The 25,888-nt window shown below is 40.5% G+C and overlaps 1 protein-coding gene across 1 annotated transcript; it reads left to right on the top strand.

Moving 5' to 3' along the window:
- Positions 1-3,514: 3,514 nt before the first annotated feature.
- On the top strand, positions 3,515-25,780 carry slc5a9 (solute carrier family 5 member 9). The gene is made up of 14 exons (XM_086268918.1): positions 3,515-3,971; positions 6,493-6,605; positions 7,037-7,108; positions 8,488-8,592; positions 9,325-9,489; positions 9,580-9,685; positions 11,906-11,986; positions 12,242-12,447; positions 14,983-15,118; positions 15,511-15,618; positions 16,732-16,882; positions 20,711-20,879; positions 21,758-21,973; positions 24,275-25,780. Exons 1-14 carry the CDS (start codon positions 3,950-3,952, stop codon positions 24,584-24,586), a joined length of 1,962 nt encoding a protein of 653 aa, XP_086125044.1. The 5' UTR covers positions 3,515-3,949; the 3' UTR covers positions 24,587-25,780.
- Positions 25,781-25,888: the final 108 nt, after the last annotated feature.

Genomic DNA, 25,888 nt, shown 5'->3' with positions numbered 1-25,888 from the left:
TTGTAATCGAGAAAACATCACACGCAGTAAAACGCATATTAGCAACCTGTCTAACATGTGCACGAACTAATGTAGGTAGCTCAAAAGCAAAACATCAGCATTTACCACAACCAGATTTCCCATTTCATACATTACAAATTGATTTTACACACATGCCAGCACAAGGAAGCATCAAGTACTTACTGGTAATAGTGGACCAATTTAGTAAATGGGTAGAAGCTTACCCAACATCAAAAGAAACTGCAGAAGTAGTCTGTCAAAAGTTGTGCAATGAAATAATACCCAGATTTGGAATACCTCACCAAATTAACAGTGATAGAGGACCTTCATTCACATCAGAAGTAATTCAAAAGTGTGCTAAAACTCTAGCAATAGACTGGAAATATCATGTGCCATACCATCCTCAGAGTTCAGGAGTTGTAGAAAGAATGAATAGGACCATAAAAAATCGCCTGACTAAAGCAATGATAGAAACAGGAATGACCTGGATCAAATTACTTCCTCAAATCCTCTGCGAGATTAGAATGACTCCATCCGCAGCAACCAAATTATCTCCATTTGAAATAATCATGGGAAGACCGTTTCCAACACCATGGTCAGCCTCCAGAGGGGCACCGCTATTGGAAGGGGACATAGACACTGCATTGTCCGACTATGTTCACAATCTGGTAGAAACACTGAATAATAACTATCAGAAAGTTTGTCTCTCTCAGCCTCTCCCTTCCATAGATCCAACCCATCCGTGGAAACCAGGAGATGCGGTGTTGGTAAAGTCGCTAAAACCAAGGGCACTCGGGGAGGCCGCGTGTTCCAGCCCCCAGACTGTACTTGCAGTGACGAGAACCAGCATCCTAACAGACGGACAATCTCAGTGGATTCATGCCAGCAGGGTTAAGACCAGCCCCACCAAACCACCTAAGGCGTCGGATCAAGTAGATGACGACTCAGGCAAGCCAACGCCCGGATCCAACACACCTACACACACACAATCACTGATTAACACACAACGCCTGAAAGAGCCAAGACTCAGAAAGCCCTTTGATGCTTCACCTGAACAACAACAAGGTACTCGAACATCCAGCAGGAACAGAAAGCCTAGAGTACCACACAATGTCTAACCTGATAAAGATAGACTCGTTTCATCCTGATAATGGAGAAAATGAAATGCCCATTGTCATCACACGAACCTGGGACCAGGCCAGGAGACGACTAAAGAACTGTCTTTTTTATATATTTAGGTTATTAATCATATCTACTGCATTAACCTTAGGATTTTTATTTACTATTTCGTATTGTAAAGTGCAACCCTGTTCACATTTCTGCAAGCCACATTTTGCTGACAATACCTCATGCTCCACTTGGCAAGACACCCACCTAGTACACTCGTCACGTTCTCTAAAATCAGTAGAAAGCAACACAGACACCACCAATAAACCATCTTATGCACCCCCTAGAACAGGAACTAACGCCTGGTATGACAATGCCAGAATAGCCGCTCGTGACTTAGGAAACAGTAACTGTTATGTCTGTTCAAAGGGTAATCCAGAACAGGTAATAGTGGGATATCCAATTTCAGGTTTTCCCTTAACAAAGATGCTATTCAAAAATGATAAAAAGGGGCCCTTAACAGTAACCCTGATTGAAGCGGTGCGAGTAGAACTAAGTCCTTTAGATTGTTTATTCATATACACAGGACAAGTCTCTAGTAAGGATGTTAGCATGATTAATGATTCTACCCACCCCTGCAACCAAATGAAGCGCCCCGAAGACCGCACACTGAACCTCTTTCGCCCCCAACACAGGTGCGCCATCACCCAAATATCTTGATGACATGCATACACCGACCAAAACTTGAAAACATAAATTATGACACACAAAACTATACGTTCTTTTCTGACTCTCCAGGAGCACGCTGTAACGAAACATGGCTAGCAGCGAGTGTTGACAGGACACAATATAGACATATGTTTTCTTATATATATGCATATATAAGTACGCATTCAGATAACTCAACAATCCTGCATTCGCCCAACACACTAAACGACTCGTACTGGGGAGGCATATTAAAAGGCTTTACAGCTTCGCGCCTGACCAGACCAATCCCACATGCTTATTGGATGTGCAATAATACTCTTAGATTAGCCTTACCTGTTAATTGGACCGGTACCTGCGGTCTAGTAACTTTAGCTCAAGAACTACTGATACAACAAACCTCGGATCTGCCTGTATCCAGCAGACGGACGAAACGCTCCGCTTATTCACATAACGTTTACATAGATGCTATAGGAGTTCCACGCGGGATACCAAATGAATTAAAGGCACAAGGAGAAATATCAGCAGGGTTCGCCTCAATACTACCGTGGATACAGGTAAACAAAAATGTAGGCTGGATCAATTATGTTTATTACAATCAGCAAAGACACACCAATCTGACCAATACGGCCCTTAAAGCCCTAGGAGAACAGATGTCTGCTACCTCCTTAATGACCATGCAAAATAGAATGGCCTTAGATATGCTGTTAGCTGAGAAAGGAGGTGTTTGTGCTATGTTTGAAGATGTTTGTTGTACTTTTATTCCCAATAATACCGCCCCTGACGGTTCATTCACACAAGCTATGAATAAACTTGAAGCATTGCAGATAGAACTAAGAGCCAATACAGGTCACGGTCAGTGGCTAGACAAGTGGATGCAGGACACGTTTGGAAAATGGAAGGAACTAATTGTAGCCTTTGTAACAGTTGTAGCATGTATTATTTTGTTTTTGATGATTATTGCCTGTTGTGTGATACCCTGTGTACGCTCAATGATAACCCGTATAGCTACTAGTACAGCTACTTCAATGTATTTGCAATTGGCACAAATTGATCCTGAGGATGTGCCAGATGTTACCAATGATGTTCCTGATGTGTATATTGAACATTAGGCTGTGAACTATTACATTTTATGATTTGGTTTTTATATTATGTTATTACATTTGTGATTTTTCCTTTCTATTTGAGTTATTATTTTTAAAAATAATAAAAGAGGGGAACTGTTAGGTATTTTAGTACCATGGTAGCATTTACTGGATATTGTTTTATAGTGACATTATACAGGAAAACTCTGTCATTCAATAAGGCCCCTTTGTTTTAGTTATTTTTCTCTTTGACCCAAGAATTGATGTGTGAGAATCACAGGCTGGTACAAGGTTGAAATACCACAGAGATCACTCCCTCAGCTACATTAGTTTCTTAATCTTTTAGACGCCTGTTGAAGGCCAAATGGTTTGTTTCAGATTTCACTAATGAAAGAACTCTTCGTTTTGTGCCTTGAAAATATGTCGCTGAGATAATCACAATTGTAGCTGAACTAATAAACTACACAAAGGATGCTTCTTCACCCAAGGGCAGGAAGACGCTCCCTTATCTTGGTCTGTACTGGTTTAAACTGATAATCTGCTGTCTCATGAATTTTACCCTCTATATAAACTGTTGTACTTGTGAATAAAGTTGAGTCAATTTGGGAAGACAATCTGAAGCAGTCTCTGTTTTCTTGTTCTCCCAAGCTGCTCCCGAGCTGCTCGTACTAACACGCTGAATGGCATGCTTGAATATTGCTTGAGAATATATTTGACTGTGTTACAGACTAAGGGACATTCTCTGCTGATAGGTGAAGGTACATTCTCTGCTGATAGACGTCCACGCCTCGAAGGAAGTCGATCCACGGATTAGGCCTTGGAAACCGTTTCCTTCAGATACGTATGTCTGTTGTCAAGATATAATAGCTAACCAGTGGAGTTTGACAGTCTCATTAACGAACTTATTAATCATTGACCAACTGAGTGCACAGATGCACATACCTTTGTCAGGTTCAGAGGAAGGAGAAACAAAACTTTCAGTCGGAGGATTCATACATATGAAAAACTAAAATAAACGTTGTGTGATCATTGTCTGGGAGAGTGGAATCAACATGTCTACCAGTTTTACAACAGGTAAAAGCTTTTTTGTTTTAATTAAATTTGTTCTTCTATATACAGAACGCTTTATTTAATTGGAAACAAAAATAGTTTTGTATGCAGCTTTGCAGAGCATGAAATGGTCAACAAAAATCAGAGAAGCAGCTTATAACACTTAAAGTTCAGGAGTTTTTTATACAGTTAATTTAGCTACTTTCAACCTCTACAGTCTGTCACCACAATAGTTTAATCTTTTCTTTAAAGACCTTTGACCGAGGGTTATTATAAGGACAATGAAACCAAAGAAAGCTGGAGAAAAGTGGAATAGATTCAAAACGATTACTTTTACCATTTACACTGTCTAAAGTACTGAGACTTCTTCAATAATATCTACCAACATTTTTACACACTGGTTACAGTCAAAGCATAGATTCATACAGTTCATCCACTTAATGGACTGCACTATATCATTTCCCTCAAAAAAGCATATTAATTCATTTTTTAAATGCAGGTATTTTACGTCTGTTTATTTATGTATTTATTCTTTTATTAGGGCTCACAAGCTTTCAAGCACCACAGAGTATCTACTTGTGTAGGAGTGAAAGCTGTCAGACTGGGTTTTTTAAGGATTTGCAAACTGACAAAAAGGCCTTTGTATAGCATAATTTAATACTGAAATACTTTATTCTGTGTACTCATAGGACTTTATCTACAAGCACAACATGGCCAGTTTGCAATTACCAATTAAAAATTTACTTTTACTTTTGATCAGAGGAAGTCAGAGTAGAGGAAACACACACACACACAGGCACCAGACGACAGCTTTGCTTTTGTGCTCAGCTCTCTCTTCAACATGACAGGCACAGCGTCCACACCACTGCAGACGCCACCCCAATCCATCTGTCAATCTCTTGCTTTCCCCTCACTTTTGAGCAAGACTGCAAGATACTCAAGTTCCCGTCTTTTCTGGCTGAGGACCATGGCTTCAGATTTGGAGGCACTAAGTGTCATTGCAATGCTTCACACTTGGCTGCAAACCACTCCGTTGTAAGCTGAAGGCCACCACTTGATGCAGCTAACAGAACCACATCATCTGCAAAAAGCAGAGATGCAATTCTAAGCCAACCAGACTGTAAGCCTTCCACCACCTGGCTCCGTCAAGAAAGTCTGTCCATAAAAATTATGAATCAAATCAGTGACAAAGGGCAGCCCTGGTGGAGTCCAACACCAGCTGGGAATGATCGTGGGGAAGCTGAGAGCTACCACATGGACCTCCCTAGAGAGCAAAGTGAGCATCCTCGGCAGGCCTCCCTTGACACCACACCCCAGACCACACCACAGATTGACAAAAGGAAAGAATTAAGGTATTGCAATGGCCCAGGTAAAGTCCAGACCCCAACTCGAAATGCTATGATAAGATCTTAAGAAAGCTGTGCATAAATGAATGCCCACAAACCTCAATGAACTGAAGCACAACACTGTAAAGAACATTGGCCTAAAATTCCTCCGATGTGAGAAGGTGACATAATTAAGGGGCCTGAAAAATAAATTAAAGCCCATACAGGTAAATAACGTAATTTAACCAAAAGAAACAAATGTACTGAAATTATATTTCATTAATGTAACTTTATCTAATCCATTCTGGTTAAAGTGGTTATGATCTGTCTATCTAAAAGAAGGAAATGCTACCCAGGTTGGTATCTCCTTTAAGCCCCAAGATGTTTCCAAGCTACAGATTTTGCATAGGTGCATAGACTCCTTTAGCGGTTGAATGGCTGATAACTTTCTTCAACTTAATGAGGAGCAAACTGAAGTCCTTGTTTGTGCTCCCGATAAATTTGTGCCCAAGGTTATGGAAAAATGAGGTCCTCTTGCAACATTTGCCAAATCTTCTATTAGGAATCTTGGTGTTACTTTTGACTCAGCTCCTGTTTTTATCATTTAAGAAACATTACCAAGCTGAGTCCCATTGTGTCACACTCGGAACTTGAAATTGTCATTCATGCATTTGTTTTATCTCGTTTGGACTATTGTAATTCTTTGTTCACTAAGTAAGCCCTCAGAATGCTGCTGCGAGGCTTCTGACCAATTCCTCCAAGTACTCCCACGTCACACCCCAGCTGCACTGGCTCCCCATTAAATTCAGAATTTAAGATTATGACTCTGTAATTCAGGGCTCTGCATGGACAAGCACTGGCATACATCAGTGATCTTTTACATCCATACATCCCCAGCAGGCCCCTGAGGTCATGTGATCAGGGCTTGCTGGTTGACCATCACACGAGGCTGAAAATGAAAGTTGACAGAGCTTTTGTAACTGTGGCCCCCAGACTCTGGAACTCTCTCCCTACCAGCTTGATCTCTGTGGACTCTTTAAAAAACAGCTAAAAACTCGTCTTTTTAAACTTAATTTTGGTTAATTTTTCTTTTTATGTTTTAGCTTCTGTGAAGCACTCTTTTATTTTTATCTTGATAGGTGCTATATAAATAAAATTTTGCTTTACTTGCTTTTACTTTACTCACCACACAGGGGTTCTGTTGTCTATTTTATATTCAGATGGCAGCCCCCTGCCCACCACTGCGGCTCCCAGCACAGCTCTCACTATGGGTGCTGCTGACATTGCTATTGTTGTTGTCTACTTTATAATTGTCATGGTGGTTGGAATCTGGGTAAGAAGAGACTAAACTAATTTCATATTTACATTTGAATCACTAAACAGTTTATACCAAAGCTAATTTAAGCTTGATTTGTTTGTTCCTTTATGTGTAAAACATACAAGAAAGTTCTGTACAAGTCCCTGCTAAACATGTTTATATAGAAAAATAAAATTATTTTTACATGTTTTTTTCTACGTGTTTAATTAACTATAGTCATTATGAGTGCATTTCTCCATTTACTAGAAAATGATTCTTGGATGTTCTACAGAGAGTTCATCCTTGCAAAAAATAAACAGATTTTTTTTGACCCAGCTAATTGAGTTTTCTGATGTAGAAATGTGCATCATGATTGTAAATGTATTTACTATATTTTGCACCAGATCAATCTTTGGTGTTGTTTTAAAACTGTATTATTCTAATCTTTTCTTTTGTCCTTGCTATAGTCATCAATGCGTGTCAATCGTAGCACTGTTGGGGGGTACTTCTTGGCTGGTCGTTCAGTGACTTGGTGGCCTGTGAGTAACAAACGATTGACTGTTGTGCATCATATAAAGCTCTTGATTTCAAATCGATTGTCACACGCCTGTGCTATGAGGACCCTGTACGACACACACACAGCCAATGTTCTAATGCAAGGGACTTTCTATTTACAATAAACAACAGACTTAAGTCAAAGTCAAATTTATTTGTATAGCACATTTAAAACAACAACTGTTGACCAAGGTGCTGTACAATTAAGATAAGCAAAAGAAATAAAAACATAGGGAGACATGATAAAAGTTAAGAAAAAGAATCATAACATTAGAAGATTTGAGTAAATGATAAGATATATAAAAGTAATACAAATTCATTCTGGTTTAAAAGCTGTAGGGCCTGGTTTGTTTGCAGTCATCATGTCTCCAGCTTAGCTCTCCTCTCCTCTTGGCCCGAGAAAAGCGCTGCCAGTCTCAATGACACTGCCCCTGAATCCACTGCAACACGGTAAAGACTTGGAATCTAAACAAAACCAAAAAATAAACAAATATACAAAATGAAAATTTACAACATGAATTTAAATATATAACTAGAAAACTGGAAATCCTATGGAAGAGGATTGGGGCCACTGAAAAAAAGGGATGTCAGATTTCTGACTTTTTTCTCAGAATTCTGAAAAAAAAAAAAGACATCCCGACTTTTTTTTCCAGTGGCCCCAATCCTCATCTGTAAAACCCACTGTCAATAGAAAATTGTTCTTAGTAGTCAGTATAGACTTTTAATAAAATAAGTTTGCATATGATAGAATACTGCATGAGGACCTCTTTATAACTCAGACTGTTTTTAGTTACCCGTTATCATGCAGGGAAGGAGCAGTACCTATTAGTGCTAGATAAGAGCTTAATGAGCAGTTTCACTTCGTGCCAGGTAGAGAAGCCTCTCCTGGCACACACGCACACACACATATACACATCCACATTCCAATGTGATAAACGAATGCACCTACTTTTGTATATAAATAAAGACCAGAGCGGTAACAGAGCGCACTTCACAGGGCCCCCACTCCGATGTGAGCGCTCTGTGACCACCCTTGCAAGTAAAAACTGCAGCGTGTGTGTCTCCACTCTCTGACTCTCAGCTGAAGAAGTGTCTTTTAGAATAAATCTCTTGACATCCACCCTGGAGACTGACTGAAGACAAAACTTTGTTAAAACTAAAATAAGAATGAGAAATACTAAATTATAACATTTGATATTTCAAGTTATGGTAGGAATTGTGTTGATTTTCTGTATAAACTAAATATGACTAAAGTGCAGTCACAGGCTGTCATTTAAAAATGTTATTATGTAGTTGTAAGTATTTTAAGTAAGTATTCTAAAAGCTTTTGTTGTTATTGTCTATTATCTCTGTTCCACTACAGATTGGAGCCTCTCTGATGTCCAGTAATGTTGGCAGTGGTTTATTTATTGGTCTAGCAGGGACAGGAGCAGCTGGAGGAATCGCTGTTGGGGGATTTGAATGGAACGTAAGAGATGCGCACACACACTCAGACACCCTGTTGGGCACTGCATGCAGGATTTAAAATAACAACATGATCATTCAGTAGTTTCTTTGTAAGGACAATCATTTCATAATCAGTTTGTGATTCAATCGGGTGGCAATGAAGCTAATATGGGAGAAATATGATTTTTTTTTCCTTCTTGTCCCTGGAAGTATTCTCAGTTAAGTATTTTGGATCAACTGAAGGGTTTTCAGAAAACATTTAGGACAACATGATTACAGGGAATTATAGTAGTCCAGCCTTGATATAAGACAGAACAACAATGAAAAACTATGTGTACATGCACCACAGAAATTATTCATTTAACTATTGCTTTCGGTTTCAATGCAACTTTTAAGAGTTGCTCTGAGTATTTCTACATCTTCATTGTGTTGGTTGTAACATTATATGTTTTGGGGTTTCTTTTTACACCAAAATCTGTTAAATCAGTTAACACTAGTTGACTATGAACAGGTTGTATTCAATTATCTAAATATGCGACTGTCCGAGCTGGATCACTGCAAGACTAAAGATTTAGATATGCTATGTAAATAGGGCGAAAACTCCCAGTAGACGCTTGTTTGGTACTTCTTCATTTATGCTATTTAAAACTTTGCAATGTCCAAAAGTGAAAAACATGAACAACTGTTATATTTACTTTTGACAATACGGACAATGGCTCAGTGCAACATTTTGTGTTTCTGTGTGTTTCTGTAGGCATCGTGGGTTCTGGTAGCTCTGGGTTGGATATTTATCCCCGTTTACATCTCTGCTGAAGTGGTAACAATGCCTGAATACCTGGCCAAACGCTTTGGAGGCCAGAGGATACGCATATACATGTCTGTTCTGTCACTTATTCTCTACATTTTCACCAAAATATCAGTAAGAGGTTTTTTTTTTCAAATACATAAATGATCTTAATATGATACAGTAGCCACATTACCTGTGTGTGCGTGTGTGTGTGTTTCCCAGACAGACATTTTTTCCGGGGCATTGTTTATCCAGGTGTCATTTGGGTGGAATCTGTATCTGTCTACAGTCATACTGTTGCTGGTGACTGCTGTCTACACTGTGGCAGGTAAAACACAAACACGTTTTGACTGTTTTTAGTATTAATGTTAAAAGTTATGTCAGTGCAAGCTTTCAACAGCATAACTGTTTGCCATCATTTAAAATAAATTACATCAGTTTTTTATCTGATGGGTTTTTCTGGACGAGAACCAATTTTTTTTTATCCCACATGCAGTATCCCAGTATCCCAGCAAATTTTGATTTAGTTAGTCTCTTGACCAAAATGTCAAACTTTTTAATCATAATTCTTTTTGGTTTAATCAATTTTTAATCAACAAAATATCACAAGACTATAATATACTATAGCAGGAATGATGCTGATGAGTACCAAACACAACACTGGAGACATTAATCCAAGTGTCTAAGCAAAGGGCTTTCTGGAGTTAGTAATGAAGAGAGTCGACTGTCCATGGGATCGTCAGACACTTCTTTTCCACAATATTATACCCACCTGATGTAAACCACAGGACAGTCAACCCCCCTTCCTGCTAGGGCAAAATGGCCCTCAGGCCTCTGCTCCGCAGCACAAAACGGAGGGAGAAGTTAAGAGCAGGGGTTTCTCACGTCCCAAGTGGTTCCCCAGATACTGTACCTCCCTCCGTCCAGCCGCACACTTCTTTGTGTTGGCCATGTGCTTCACCTGCCTCAGGAAATCCAGGACCGCAACCACTGAATATGCTCCGCCCAGGTGTTACTATGGATGATGATGTGTTCCAGATAGGCGTCAGTATACAAAGTGTGCGGTTGCAGTACTCGGTTCATGAGGCGCTGCAAAGTGCCTATTTTTTCCTGGACTCTGCAGACAAGACAATATGCCAGTAGCCCATGGTCACATTCAGTGTTGTGAAAAAATGAGCTGTGCCTAACCAGTCCAGTAGTTTGCTGACCCCGGCGCATGGGAAAAGCAGACGTGGGGTCACCCAGCAGCCACGGTGCAGAAGCCACAGGGGGCTGCAGTGACGATCCCGCAGGCGTGGAGACAAACAAAAATGGACACTGTACACACACTGACACTCGCCAAACATACTCTATACCCCAGGTCCTGGCACCATTGCCCCCAGAGGGGCAATCCGCCCCAAGACCCAGGAGAAGTTATCCTTTTCCCTGGGGTGGGGACAGTCCTGCAGCAGCAGGGAGGCCCAGCATCCCAGAACCCAAACAGATGGCCAACTCCTCCTCCCAGCCCCCAGCCCCCTGCCCCGATGGCGGAGAGAACGGGAGTGTGAAGACCCCATACCCCTCCCTCTCTCTCATGTGTAGTGTTGCTGCGTGTTGTTCTAAAGTGCATTTAAAACATGGGAGGGGCTGCCAGAGAGCAGCAGGTGACGCCACGGCCCGAGAACCCTCAGTGTCTACATGCATTTAAATTGAGAGGTGGGCACCAGAGGTAAGGTTGAATACACAGACCATCCTCTGGACGCCGTATAGCACGCCCACCCCCAAGGCCCTATATGTATGTGTTATGAGAGTGTGAGTAATGTGGATGTCTATGTTGTGGAATAAAAATGAGGCACAGGAGGCCAGAAGGTGACAGAGGAGGAATCCCTCCCCTGCACCTTGGTGACACACCTGTACCCCAAGACACTGCATGTGTGGGTGGGTGTGATGGAGGCTGTTTCCCTCTGTTACTAACATTCAGGAAGTCCAGCAGCCAGTTACACATGGGGGTGCTGATACCCAGGGAGCTGAGTTTCCTCACCAGCTGCTGGAGAACAATTGTATTAAATGCTAACTTAAAGTCAACAAGGGGTGACGATAAAACATTGTCATCTACTGTTTTTCAAAGTGTCTGTAATTATGATTTTAAGGAAAATGAAAATGTTACCATGTTTGTTCAGTGCTCAGAGTGCAGTTTGTATTTAGTAACTCACTGTGACAGGAATGATGGACCCGACCACATATTTTGCTCTTTACACACTTCTTTATTCCTGGTTGCTGCTCTCCCAACAATTGGCTGCAGCATTTCAGCTACAGCCACACGACAACAACAACAGCAACATCAACCTCAGGTCCTGGCACATTTGACATAGGGTGATGAGCTGATCGAGCTCAGGTGTGTCAGCCTCCCCCACAGCCACGCCACAAACCACACCCCGCCACACTCACCTAGTTCAACTGTTTTTGAAATAAGAATTTGTTCAATTATTTATGTTGAAAACGGTCTAAATAACACTATTACCCTAACACAGACAATCTGACAATAATATAAAAATCTGTATTTATGTAGGTGGTTTGGCAGCTGTGATCTACACTGATGCTCTCCAGACTTTGATCATGGTTGGAGGAGCTTTTGCCTTAATGTTCATAGGTATGGTACACAGACTTATACAGATACACAAACACAATCATGGGTTCTTAATTACATGACTTACATAGTACTGAAAGTTTGGATTAAAAGGTGTTATTGGCCGAAATGTTTCAAGTTAAGTATCAATCAAAAAATAGAAAACTGTTTCTTTGCATCCAATTATCCTCACTGAAGGCTTCCACATCTACATGTCATAATATTTATTAGTTAATAAGTGAAGTTATAAAATTGTAAAAGTCATTGTACATTTTCCAGCATTCTCCAAGGTGGGCTGGTATGAGGGCCTTATGGATCGTTACATGTCAAGTATTCCCAATGTGACTGTTCCCAACACCACCTGCCACTTACCCCGTAGTGATGCTTTCCACATGTTCAGAGACCCTGTAACAGGGGATTTACCCTGGCCAGGTCTACTGTTTGGGCTCACCGTACTGGCTACATGGGTCTGGTGCACAGATCAGGTGATTTGATCTACACTAAAATTCAGCATGGTGTAGTAATGTTATTGTAGCGGCACACTGCTGTGGGAATGATCCTGGAGGTGGCGGTCTCAAAAACTGATAACATTCGTCTTTGTGAGTCTAAAAAATATGTCCCAATACAAATAAATAATGCAACTGATTTTAATTCCTCAAAACACACCTTGAACTCTTTATAACATTCTTCCTTCTCAGGTTTGAATGTAAATGACAAAAGGCAGCGTTTGCATACTTGGTCAAAAATGAGTATTACCTGCTATAGCCAAGGTAATGCCATCCAGAGTCTCTAGAGCAGCATATCTCTAGTTAGAGATATGCTGCTAAGATATTTAGGGCAACCTCAGTTTTAACAGTTTTAATTTCTAACAAGTCAGTGTACTCTTAATGCCAGTCCCAAGCTCAGATAAATGGGAACAGTTGGATCAAGAAGGGCATTAGGCATAAAAACATGGCCAAATAAAACACGCAGATCATCTATAATGAAATTTCTATGCTGGATTGGTTGTGGCCTAGGTTAACAATGTCCGCCAACAGGGTGCCAGTGGAAACTGTGCTACTGTTGGCCAAAAGAAAGAGGTGAAGTGGAAGAGGCAGCATGAGTAAAGAAAAGTCACAGATGTGGAAGTGAGAGTAGAAACTATAAATTCAGGGACTATAGAATAGAATAGCCCTTTGTTGTCATTGTACATGTACAAGAAAATTGTGGGTGCTCCACACCAACTGCACCACAATAGAATATAAATAGTAGACAGGAGGAATAAATAGCAAATAGTAAATATATATCATCAAGAGGGATATATATATACAAAAGAAGAGAAATCTATAAAAAGAAATAAGAGAAAGGCACACATTAGAGAACAAAATAATTGCAAAGTGCTCAAAAGTGGTGCAAAGAAAAGACTTGCTCTGAGTATAGATTCAGGCTGGTTTGTGAGGAAATCTTTGCCTGTACTTCACTCGTCTTCCAAAGTTTTGGGTTAGGAAAAACTAGCTGGAGGCGAGCATCATCTGGTTATGTTTTAACAACTTTTGAGGGGTTTATTTACTGAGTGGGGTGTAGGCAGAGGAAAGAGTACAAGGAGACTTGGTGGTGGAATGAGGAAGTAAAGCAAAGTATTCAAAGGAAGAAGTTACCAAAGAAAAAGTTGGATAGGCAGATGAAGAAAGTAGACATGAGTACTGGGAAATTCGGCATACCGCACAGAGAAATGCTTATAAGGAGTTGTATGTGATACTAAGGAAGAAGGAAAGGACTTGTATCCGTTGGGTAGCCAAAGAGACTGAGCTGGAGCAGACATGTAAACGGTTTCATTAATTAAGGATAGAGATGGAAACAAGTGAACAGAGTTTTTTGAGGAAGAAGGAGTACTTTGACGAGCTGATGTAGACAATGAGAGAGAGAGGATCACAGTCATTTTGTCCCTGTGTTACAACACTAAATATGAAACACCCCCTCCCTTTTTTAACATTAAAAATTTCGGTGAATTGCATTACTTATTTGAATTCAAACATATTTTTTAGACTCAAAAAGTTATTTGTTATCCGTTTTTTGAGACTATCACCTCTATTGATCATTCTCACAGTAATTTGGCGATGAAATATTCTTACTGCATAACGCTGTTTTACTTCTCATTGCATCACTTCCAAACCTATCCTGCTTTTCTAAAAAACGTAATTACTTCTGATCGGAGAGATGAGAATCTCTCCAGTACATCTTCATCTCAATTGTGTCAAGTGTCATTGTCCATTAGTTTTTGTTCAGTTATCATTTTGTTTATGTCAGGGAAAAAAGATCATCTACAAAGACTATGACAAGAATTATTGGTCAATACAATTAACAGTGTTTAACTGTATTGTAATGTCATTTTTGAGACAGTGTTGACACTTCACAAACCAGAAACCACAGCAACATTTCAGAAAATGCTATAACGAAAAACAAAACACAACAAGAATATACAAAAGTACATTATCTGAACTACAGTTAAGATACAGGGATGCATACACCTGTAAAGGCCAGCTTGCCAATAGTTACTCTTAATCATTAACCAACATTAATAAAAATGAGAACTGATTCATATAATCATGTCTGTGTTCTCTACTAGCCTTATATAACTGGGCAATGACAGATAACCCACAAGCTAGGCAGCTGAAAATCACATTTCCCCTTCTGAATGTGATAGACTTTCACTAAACTTTTCAACAGCTTGCTAATGTTACCAGCTTTATGAGACCTGATGCATTTGTGAGGTTTGCACGCACTGACTGTAGAAGTGTAATCACATTTTTGAGTGTTTAGTTCTCTACTATTATCATTAAAACTAGAATCTGTGTGCACACACACTTGCATATTTTAATACAGTATTTATTACTATTACTTATATTTGTGTTACTTATTGTGTATAAATAATATAGAAGGTTTGCAAATGTAAAGTTGAACATTACAAAAGTACAAAATGTGTAATGCAATGATGGATAAAAATGATTATATGTTTATGCTGGTGTGTGTTTTTTCTTCAGGTTATAGTCCAAAGGTCTCTGTCAGCCAAATCTTTGTCTCATGCTAAAGCAGGCAGCGTGTTGGGTGGCTATCTCAAACTGCTCCCTATGTTCTTCGTTGTGATGCCAGGAATGATAAGTCAAGCACTATTCCCAAGTCAGTAGTATACCTCTCAAAGTGGGAATGTTATATGACATGTTTTTTAATATTGTTTTATATGCATACTTATATAATACCATTTTGATTACCTTGATATTATTATATATATTATAACAGATGATGCATCTCTTATTATTGTTATTATTGGTTTAAAGAGATTGTTTGCAACTCCTTTTTCAACAAACCTACACTATGACACCATTCTAAGCAGGTCTCCACTTAACTTTACGTTGGAAAAATTATCACATTTTTACGTTTGTTGACACTTTCAATTCATGTTAATGGAGTGGGTAATTGTAGGTAACACATCTGTGGTGTTTTGTCTCATTTAATATAAACTAAATTGTTATTTGTTTCAGCCCCACCTTTGTTTTCTTCTTTATTTGTAGATGAGGTTGGTTGTGTGGATCCAGATATCTGTCAAAGTGTGTGTGGTGCTTCAGTTGGTTGCTCTAACATTGCTTACCCTAAACTAGTAATAGAGCTAATGCCTGTGGGTAAGACACACACATACACACACACTCATTTTGATATCTTAGTGAAGACATCTAAAAATCAAACTGACATAATGCTTTCCCTACCTGCTTACCCTAACTCTAACTATCAAAAAGGAATGCTTAACCCTAACCCTTAGCCTAAACCTTACCATAACCTAATAGTAACCCTGACACTAAGAACATATTTTAAAATTTCAAAACCGTGAGGACAGGCACTTTCCTCACAAGTGACTGTTGGTCCCCACAAGTATAGTAACACACACACACGCACACACACACACACCTATCTATCTATGTATGGCACAAGAAGTAAGAACATTTTTGTTTGCTCAGTTATATCTGTGTTTTAACAATGCCTCTTGGCAAGAAATCTTAAACTGTTGAAATTGTGTTTATTTCCCCTTAAATGGTGCCACAATTGTAGGGAGAATGTATTTATGGATTGAGCAGTAGAATCAAACCCAATCTTCTCTGTCAATACTAAACAGCTTATTCTGCTATTGACTCTTCTTTTGAGCTTCTGGTACCCAAGATGCTGACAATCAGGTGTGCGACTGGTGCCTAATTAAAAGCAACTGTAAGCAGGGACCCTGCTACAGCACTCAGTTAGTGCCTCCTCCAAGCATGCCACATTTGACTAATCTCAATAGGGACCGTACCAACCTGGAGCTGGTCTTCCATAGAACCAAGTTCAATTCGATTTATTTCAATTCTTTTTAAATAGCACCAAATCACATCAGCAGTCACCTGCATGCTCTTCATTATTTGGAATGAGCCCCCAGAACCATCTCTAAATTGAAGGCCAAGTTTCATGTAACGGGCGATGTCAGCTACAGGCCACATCCCAAGAAGATGGCACAACAGGAAGACAGTTTCCTCACCCTGTCAGTAATAGACAGTCTTTTACAGATTTGCAGTCAAGGTTTACAGAACAATATGGCTGATGGCTCTTTACTGAGATAATCCAGAACAGATCTTGATGCCTTGATGTTCTCAGAGATAAACACATGCATTAAGAGAGTTTATAAAAATCTATGTTCTTCTTCCATGGCAACAACTGACAATAAGCAGATTTTATAAAAGGATGTGCCATCATTTTTTTCTTCTTCACAGGACTTCGTGGTCTGATGTTGGCAGTGATGTTAGCTGCTCTTATGTCATCCCTGACTTCCATTTTTAATAGCAGCTCTACTCTGTTTACACTGGACCTCTACCACAAAGCCAGGCCTAAAGCTTCTGAGTTGGAACTTATGATAGTTGGAAGGTAAGATTGACAAGAATACCTTATATGCTTTGGAAAACCAATACAAAACTCAGATGTTCTACAACATTAATACCAAAGCTATACTTACCCTAAATACAGTTTTCAATTGAGCAAATTAGTAACATGAGGTTGAAGAGCCCAGATGTCAGAATTGGTATGTGGACCTACAAACAGATTCAAATACAGGAAGCAAAAGTAAGATGTTCTCACAAATTTTATTGAGCGACAGAGTGTAAAACTAAGGCACAGGGAATGAATGTTTGGTGTGGAATCTAGACGTGGGGGATGGTGAAACAGATGGAGTCTATGGCTTACTTGACTAGTGGAGTGGCAGTGGCAGTGGGGGAGGTAGTGTTGGCTGGGTGAGTGTCCGATAAAGTGGAGTGGAGTGAGTCCAACCTGAATGACCCAGAGATGCAGAGCTATGAATGTAAGAGAGCAGGCAGGTGGTGAATAGTGAGTCTGTGTGAGAGAGGCTGTGAGTGGAGTCCTAGAGAAGGTGACCAACGTCCAGGGTGGTATGCGTTCTGCAGTCAATGGAAGAGGTGATCCAAGAGGCTATAAGGGCACAAGAGAACAAGGTAAGTTTACAAAGAACTAAGCACTAGAGATAAAGGCGTCCTGCCACTAACATGTGGTTAGTCTACGAACTGGCGAAGACCAGATGTCGGGGCTGGTCTTAAATACTGCCTTAGGTTAGCCTGGATCTCCAACAGGTGCAAGTAGCAGATGTACTCACCATGGCTCTGCCCAGAGGAGGACACACAGGGACACCATGGAAAAATCCAGACGACTCACCTGGACCATTACAGTAGTATTAACCAGAGCCAGACTGGGTTTGGCTCCAAGGGCTGAACAGAATGTTTTCGAAACCTGGGAGGTGAACTGTGGTCCTCTGTCTGACACGATCTCAGTCAGGATGTCGTACAGGCTAAACACATGATCCACCAGGATGTTAGCCGTCTGGGATGCTGTGGGAAGTCTTTTTAGGGCGATGAAGTGCTCGGATTTGGAGAACCTGTCAACAACAGTCAAAATGGTCGACTTCCTGGAGGAAACAGGCAGGCCGCTAACAAAACCTAAAGCAATGTGGGATCAAGGCTGACTGGGAATGGACGATTGGTTGAAGCCGAACTGAAGGACGTTGAGTTTTATTTTTGTTCCGTGCAAAGATGGTGCATGCGGCCGAATAATCCCGGACATCCTTATCTAAAATCTCCCAACAGAAATGTCTTTTAAGTAATGAAGTGGTCGTACCTCTCCAGGACAGGAAAACCAGGTGGTGTGGATACAGTCCAGAATCACCCAATGTAACGATGATTAGCTGGTCTCGAGCTTGGATCTGGCTCTGACACAAGAGCTTGGCTAATGGCCTCCTCCACATCCCAGGTAATGTAACCAATCTTACAGGTGGGCAGAAGTATAGTTGCAATCTCAGAGATGTCAACCTCAACTATGAATGGTTTAGTGTCTAGGTGAATTAGGACTGGTGCTGATGTAAACAGATACTTCAATTTGGTGAAGGCGGCTTCAGCCTCAGGGGACCAGATGAACGGGACTTCAGTGGATGTGAGCTGTGTAAGAGGTGCTGCTACCTGACTACAGTTGCAGTTGAAGTGGTGATAGAAGTTGGAAAAGCCGAGAAACTGTTGAAGATATTTATGTTAGGTAGGTGTTGGCCACTCCTTAACTGATTGAACCTTTGCTGGGTCAGTCTTCATCTCCTGCCAGAATGTATCCAGATGTTTAGTAAAATCCACATTTCTCAGCCTTGACATATATCCTGTTTTCCAAGAGATGTTGGAGGACTGCACGAATGTGAACTTGATGCTCCTGAAGGAATTTGGAGAATATGAGTATGTTATCAAGATAGACGAAAATATTCAGAAAATCTCTGCGAACATCATTCACCAGTGCCTGAAAGACAGCAGGGGCATTAGTAAGACCAAACAGCATCACCAGATTTTCAAAATGACCTAGAGAGTATTAAATGTGGTATTCCAATCATGCTGCTTTTTTGTTTTACTTTATTCTTTTTTATGTAATCCTGCACATAGACATAGACAGGTGAAATGTGGATAAGGTAGGATCTAGGGAAGTTTGCATGTTGGGGTAATGTTCTCGTTGATGGCATCTGGTCGTGATCTTTTGTTTAGTAAGCATGCTATTTGTTTTGGGTAAGTTTGTTACGTGAGTGCATTCAGGGAAGTGGTGCAATCACCAAGACTCCGCCCACTTCCACATGTATGAAGACCAAAAAACTGTGTTTTTTCTGCTCTTCTTCACCTGATCCCAGCTGTGAGTGAACCATTTGAATGTGTGATCGTGGACTGTGTGGGCCCATTGCCTAAAGACAGAACTGGACATCAATTTCTGCTAATGTTAAAGTGTGCTGCTACACGTTTCCCAGAAGCTGGTCCACTCAGGAGGATTTCCGCACCTCTGGTCATTAATACCTTAACAAAGTTTTTTACTACCTTTTGGAGCTCAGGAATCAAACATATAGTGGCTAATGCTTATCATTCTCAGTATCAAGGAGCTCTAGAGCAGTGGCACCAAACCCTTGGATCAAAGTTACAGAAATACTGCTTAAACACAAGTAAATACTTGGATGAGGAAGTGCCAATGGTTGTGTTTGCCATACAGGAATCACTTTTTGGACACAGTCTGGGGGCATAATCAAAACTGATGTTCTGGATTATGTTTCAAAGTTTAGATAACACTTGCACACAGCCCTTTTAGTTGCAGGCCCTATCATCTGCCCAGGCCTCAATGTAACATCGGTATGATAAGACAGCAGTGTCCTAGCAGCGGTGTCCTAGTCCTTAATGTCACCTGGCAAGAAGGCTCGTTTCTCAGGACCTTAGGTGGTCAAAAAGAAGGCATGTGAACCTGATTATGAGGTTAAAGACCCCTGACTGGAAGCAACAAACCCATGTACCACAGCAGAGATGACATTTCCTCAGATGTTGCAAAACCGCTCGTTGTACCTTTGGCAACTATATCAGCTGGTGACCCTGAGACCTCTCCAGTTCCCATCTCTTCCCTCATCTTTAAGGAGTTTAAGTTAAGTTTTCATGTTTCCGCTGTAGAGTGCTCTGAGTATGCAATGGATCTGAAACGGTTTAAATCTTCATTTTTATATTATCATCAGTTAAAATTTCAAAGGACAACATTTGATTTCTAGATAATTGTGCTATTAATAGTAACTCTGGGCCCCTGTGGAATCGGACTAAAATAGGATTAAAAAAAGAAAACTAAGGAATCATTTAAACATATAGACTCCAAAAGTAACACAGGTGCGTAGCATCGCTACTTAACTAGCAACGAATTAACAAAAGGGATTACAGAGTGACGTTAGATGTTCTATAGAACTATAAGATGTTAAGATGTGTCTTGTTAATTGTAGTGATGTGGTTGTATTTTCTGTTGATTTAATGAACTGTCAGTCACAGTTTTAGCAGCAGAGCTGAAGGAGTCAGACTATGTAAAAAAGTGTACTGCGCCGACTCTGGCTCCAAAAGTGCAGCATGGCAGCTCCTGCAAACAGGAAATCTTGACTATCTTATCTATATCTTCCATCTTTTCTACAGTCATTGGTGGGGCTAGGTTAATCGAAAATTTTAAGTTGCCCTTTGGTGTGAATGGAAGTCAAATGGTTGTTTGTCTCTCTGTGTTAGCCCTGCACCAGACTGGCAATATGTCCAAGGTATACCACGCTGCTCGTCCTATAGTAGCTGGGATAGGCTCCAGCCCTCCATGACCCTGATAAGGATAAGAAGTAGACAATAAATGGATGGATAATAACAATAATGCGTGTGTTTTCAGGGTGTTCATCCTCGTCTTGGTGTGTCTTAGTCTGCTGTGGATTCCTGTTGTCCAGACAGCCAATAGTGGACAGCTGTTTGACTATATTCAGTCAGTGACCAGCTTTTTAGCACCTCCCATTACTGCTCTATTCCTAATGGCTATCTTTTGGCCACGAGCCAACGAGCAGGTATGTCTGCCTCTTCAGATTCAATCCAATTCAATTGTATTGGTCCCTGTGTCATTCTATCCCTTGCATCCTCTTATGTTAAACCAACTGACACCTTCACTACATTCACAAATGTCCTCTGAAGTCTTCCTCTTTTCCTCCTGCCTGGCAGCTCCATATTCAGCATCCTTTATCCAACATATCCACTATTCCAACTCTACATATCTCAACTCTAGCTTTGTCTCCAAACTGCTAAACATTTGATGTACTCATTTTCTAATCTTATCTATCCTAATCTTGTGATTGGAAGAGGACGTGTAGGATGGCTTTCATGTGCAAATCCATCCTCAGACTACTCTCCAGTGTGTGTGTGTGTGTGTGTGTGTGTGTGTGTGCCATTCCCTAGTCTTGAGATTCTTGCAAGTTGATATATAGAGATATGTCCTGTCTCCTCTTAATTTCATTTAGAGCTCTTTCGTTTTTTTAGTGCAGTCACTGTTGAAGTTTCCTGACGCTGTTACGATGATACCAAGGTTCGGGCCATGGCTGGGAGCTGCATTTCAGCCAGTGGTGTTCGAGATTTTTGAAAGTATCTGATTAACAGCAGCTTCATTTTTCAGCATGACAATGACCCCAAAAATACAGCCAATACAGTGAAAACATACTGGATAGAAAAATACACAATAGAACACCACCAGTCGTTGACTGGGCCTCTCAAATCTTCAACATTACTAAAGCAGTATGAAATCACTTTGACAGAGAATTTAAAAGAAAATAATAGATATGTAAACACAATTTTAAAAACAAGCAGAAACCTTAATAACTTGGGGTTGTTTTTTTTTCTTTGCCAGTTCCAAATTATTCAGCATCTAACGCGTTGTGTATGTCCTCTGTCTCAGGGTGCATTCTGGGGTCTGATGGCTGGACTAGTGATAGGACTGATCCGAATGGTTCTGGAGTTCTCCTATTCACCTCCTTCCTGTGGTCAGCCTGATCACCGGCCTGCAGTCCTAGCTGATGTCCACTACTTGTACTTTGCTCTCATCCTGTTGGCTCTCACATGCCTCATCATTGTTGCTGTAAGCCTGGCCACTGCCCCAATACCTAAAGAAAATGTAAGGAAAATTCCTTATATTATGATATTTTATTTATATTCTGATCTCTGGAGTGGTAATCAGAAGGTGTCTACTGAACAATATCCAGGGTTCATATAACATATGATTCCTGTTGCAAAACAAACGAAAGAAAGAAATGCAAAGGGAAAGTGTAACCAAGTTGCAGTTAAGAAATTCATTTTGATTATGTGGATTTCAACCTTCTTTTGACTGCTTCCTTTAGGGGTCACCAAAACAGATAATCTTGCTTTCATCTGTATGAACTATTGAACCCTTGAGGATTCTTAATCTACAGAAATTGAAGTTGCGAGATTTTAATACATTTAAGGCTGGGGCGACCGTGGCTCAGGGGGTTGGGAATCGCATCTGTAACCGGAAGGTCGCCGGTTCGATCCCTGGGCTCTCTGTCCTGGTCGTTGTGTCCTTGGGCAAGACACTTTACCCTACTGCCTACTGGTGTTGGCCAGAGGGGCCGATGGTGTGATATAGCAGCCTCGCTTCTGTCAGTCTGCCCCAGGGCAGCTGTGGCTACAACCGTAGTTTGCCTCCACCAGTGTGTGAATGTGAGAGTGAATGAATAGTGGCATTGTAAAGCGCTTTGGGTGCCTTGAAAAGCACTATATAAATCCAATCCATTATTATTATTGTTCATCACTGGAATCATCATGGGTTACTTTAAACATACAGACCTGAAAAAAATACTTGATTAGGTCTATACAAATACACTGACAGTATATAAGGCGCATACACCTGTGCACCTCGGACTATCAGATCATATCCCTCTCATTCTGATCCCAATGTATACACTGTGGGTGCGCATTGAAAGAACTGCAGTCAAAACAGCGCAAGACTATTTTGATCAAAGAAACTGGGAATTGTTTGCAGGTGAGAGTTATGTGGAAAACTGTGTCTGTTCAGTTTAGGGGTACATAGAGTTTTGTACTGAAAACAATACAACAAAAAGAACAATAAATCTATTTCCTCATTGAAAAGCCATGGTTGAACAGTAATTTTAGGGCTCTACTTAAAAAAAGGCATGCAGCCTTCAGGACAGGGGACAGACGAACCTACAGCACAGGAGAAACTCCAGAGAAGCATCAGGGAAGCAAAGCAAACCATAGAAAATGACAATCCCAGCGGTATGTCGAAGAGCTTTAAGGTACTGGTGGACTACAAGACCATCAGAATGCTGCCAGATGATGACGATGCTACACTGCTTGATATCTTGAACAGGTTCTTTCCCTGTTTTGACACCAGGAGAGGAGGGGAATGACTGGTCATTTAGCCAAGTAGACAATACACACTTGTCCTTCAACAGCATCAGATGAGGACTGTGTTAAAAGGCATCAACATCCACAAAGCAGCTGGTCAAATATCCTTGGACAAGATATTAACCCTAAGTTGCTCTCCAGTGTGTGTGAATGTTAAATAGAAAGCACTCGTGTAGAAAGAGCATAGAAAAAAGTGCTCATGTGTAGTGAGCATGAGCATATAGTGAGGTTGGGGAGTAGCCAACTAAGTGGTGTAAGGAAAATGATCTAATCTTGAACACATCAAAATCAAGGGGATTGACTTCAGGAGGTCGAGGGTCAAGAAACTACATCTCTGGTGAAATAGTGGCCATTGTGGAGAACCGTAAGTAGCTGGGAGTCACCTTCTCTACACAGCTGACTTGGTTTACAAGAGAATCTTCTTTCCTAGAAAGTTGAAGGAGGCCAGAAGCTCGTGCTGAAGTTCTACGGGAGTATATACTGATGACTCATGCAACAGTGTGGTATGCCAGCTGTTCTGCTGGTGAAACGAAAGAGCTGCACAGAGTGGTGCAGACAGCAAAGTGCATTACTGGGATGGAGTCAAGGAGGCTGACGGTATCAGCAAAGACAGTACACTCCTGGGATATTCTCAGTTTGAACCGCTTCCATCTGGCAAACAGTTCATTGTTTCCATCTAGAGTGGTAGCTTCCACTACACTACCACTGTAAAGATGGCACAGAAATACTCAGACATTTCAGTACAAACAAAACATAATTGGCTCGACACAACCTTATACAGTCGTGTATAATGCTGCTATTTTACTTCTCTGTTGATTCTGCTTAAGTTTGCTACTAACTTTATTTTTATCTCTTAAATTTAAATAAGTTTAAGTTGTTTTGGTTTTTTACTTGTATTGTTTTGTCCTAAGAGAGAAAGCCAAACCAAATTGAATTGTACTATGTATAATTAAATTGAAATCATTCATGTATTTGATCATTGGTAATCTGTAATAATTGTTTTTCATTCGTCGTCTCTTTTCATGTGTAGCTGCATAGGCTGACCTGGTGGTCCAGACATAGTCTTGAACGGCGGATGGATCTCTCAAGTCTTCAGATCACCTCTGACCAAGTGGACTCTAACCTCAGCTCAGAGTCTGACCGATTGCAAGAATCCACTTGGAAGAAAGTTGTTCTGTGGCTTTGTGGTTTGTCTAGTTCACGCTCCGAGTCGGCAGCTCCAGTGATTCAAAGCAGTGAACGAAACTTCCTCCAGGAGAAGTCACTCTGGAGAATAGTCTGCGATGTTAACGCCCTGCTACTGCTGGTTGTTAACGTGTTTCTCTGGGGATACTTTGCTTAATGTGGTCATGAAATCTTGAACATGTTGTTGTTTTTCTTACTTCTTACTCTTCTTAATAACTTTACTTTTCTAAACTATTCAGGAAAGAAGTGGGACAGAAAAAGGATTCTCAGATATGAAACAATGAACTAATTATTCTCTATTGTATACTGTATACTGTATACAGGCGAGAGAGATACGATTGACATCCAGTTAGCTCATTAACTGCCTTTGTTAGCAAACAATGTACAGCTCAATCTGCTCAACTTGAAAAAATAAAATAGCCCTTTATTGTGATTGTTCATGTACAACAAAATTATGACATGAGTACAAGTGCATCTGACAGGTACAGTTAGGAAGTAGTGCAAAGGACTTGGTCTGAGTATAGAGTCTGTATGTGAGTGTAGGTTTTTTGCCACTGTTCTGGTAGACGTTGATCTTGGTTTCATCTGTCCAAAGAATGTTTTTCTCGAACTGGCTTTTTTTTTTAGATTTGTTGTTGTTGTTTCTTTTTAGCAAAGTCCAGTCTCGCCTTTCTATTCTTGAGGTTTATGAATGGCTTGCACCTTGCAGTGAACATTCTGTATTAATTTTCAGTCTTCTTCTTTTATATTCTCATTTATCCAGTATATCTACCATGCCTTTTATGCACTTCTGGACTTTTTCTGCTCTTCTGTTAAAACTATCTCAGCCATGCCACTCTAACTTTGTCCTTCAAACCAATATAATCCAGTCTCCACCCTGAACTGACCTGAAACCCACCGGTCACTCCTACTGCACACCTCACCAGTGTTTCACTGTTCTCATACATGTTCTGCACTAGTCTTTCTCTATATCCACAATGACACTGGCTGTCTTTCGTCCAGTTTTCCTCCCCTCACAACATGGTGATGGCCGTCCATCCATGAGACTAGTTCTGTTGGAGGTTTCTTCCTGTTAAAAGGGATTTTTTTCTTCCAACTGTTGCCAAAACACTTGCTTATAAGGGGGTTATAGGATTGTTAGGGTTTTTCTATTTTCTTTGTATTATTGTAAGGTGTTTACCTTACGATATAAAGCCCCTTGAGGAAACTGTTGTTGTGATTTGGCACTATATAAATAAAACTGAATTGAACTCCCTTTGTCTCTGTTTGTCTGCAACCTCAGCAGATCAAAGGGAAATTAATTTGATCGCTGGTGTGTTCTGTGTTCTCACAGCTACAGTTAAACTCTCAAGATCAGAAATAAGTACAAACATTTCATATATTTTCTAAATAAACAAATTATTACATGCACATTCCTGTGACAACGCAACAGTTTGCTTCACTTAAAAGTAAGGCAAAC

Source organism: Aulonocara sp. 'chitande type north' Nkhata Bay, linkage group LG17, assembly GCF_057382095.1.
Source record: "Aulonocara sp. 'chitande type north' Nkhata Bay isolate Kocher_YH1m ecotype deep benthic linkage group LG17, A_spYH_male_GT1.1, whole genome shotgun sequence".
NCBI lineage: Eukaryota > Metazoa > Chordata > Actinopteri > Cichliformes > Cichlidae > Aulonocara > Aulonocara sp. 'chitande type north' Nkhata Bay.
This window is presented reverse-complemented; position numbering and strand designations above follow the sequence as displayed.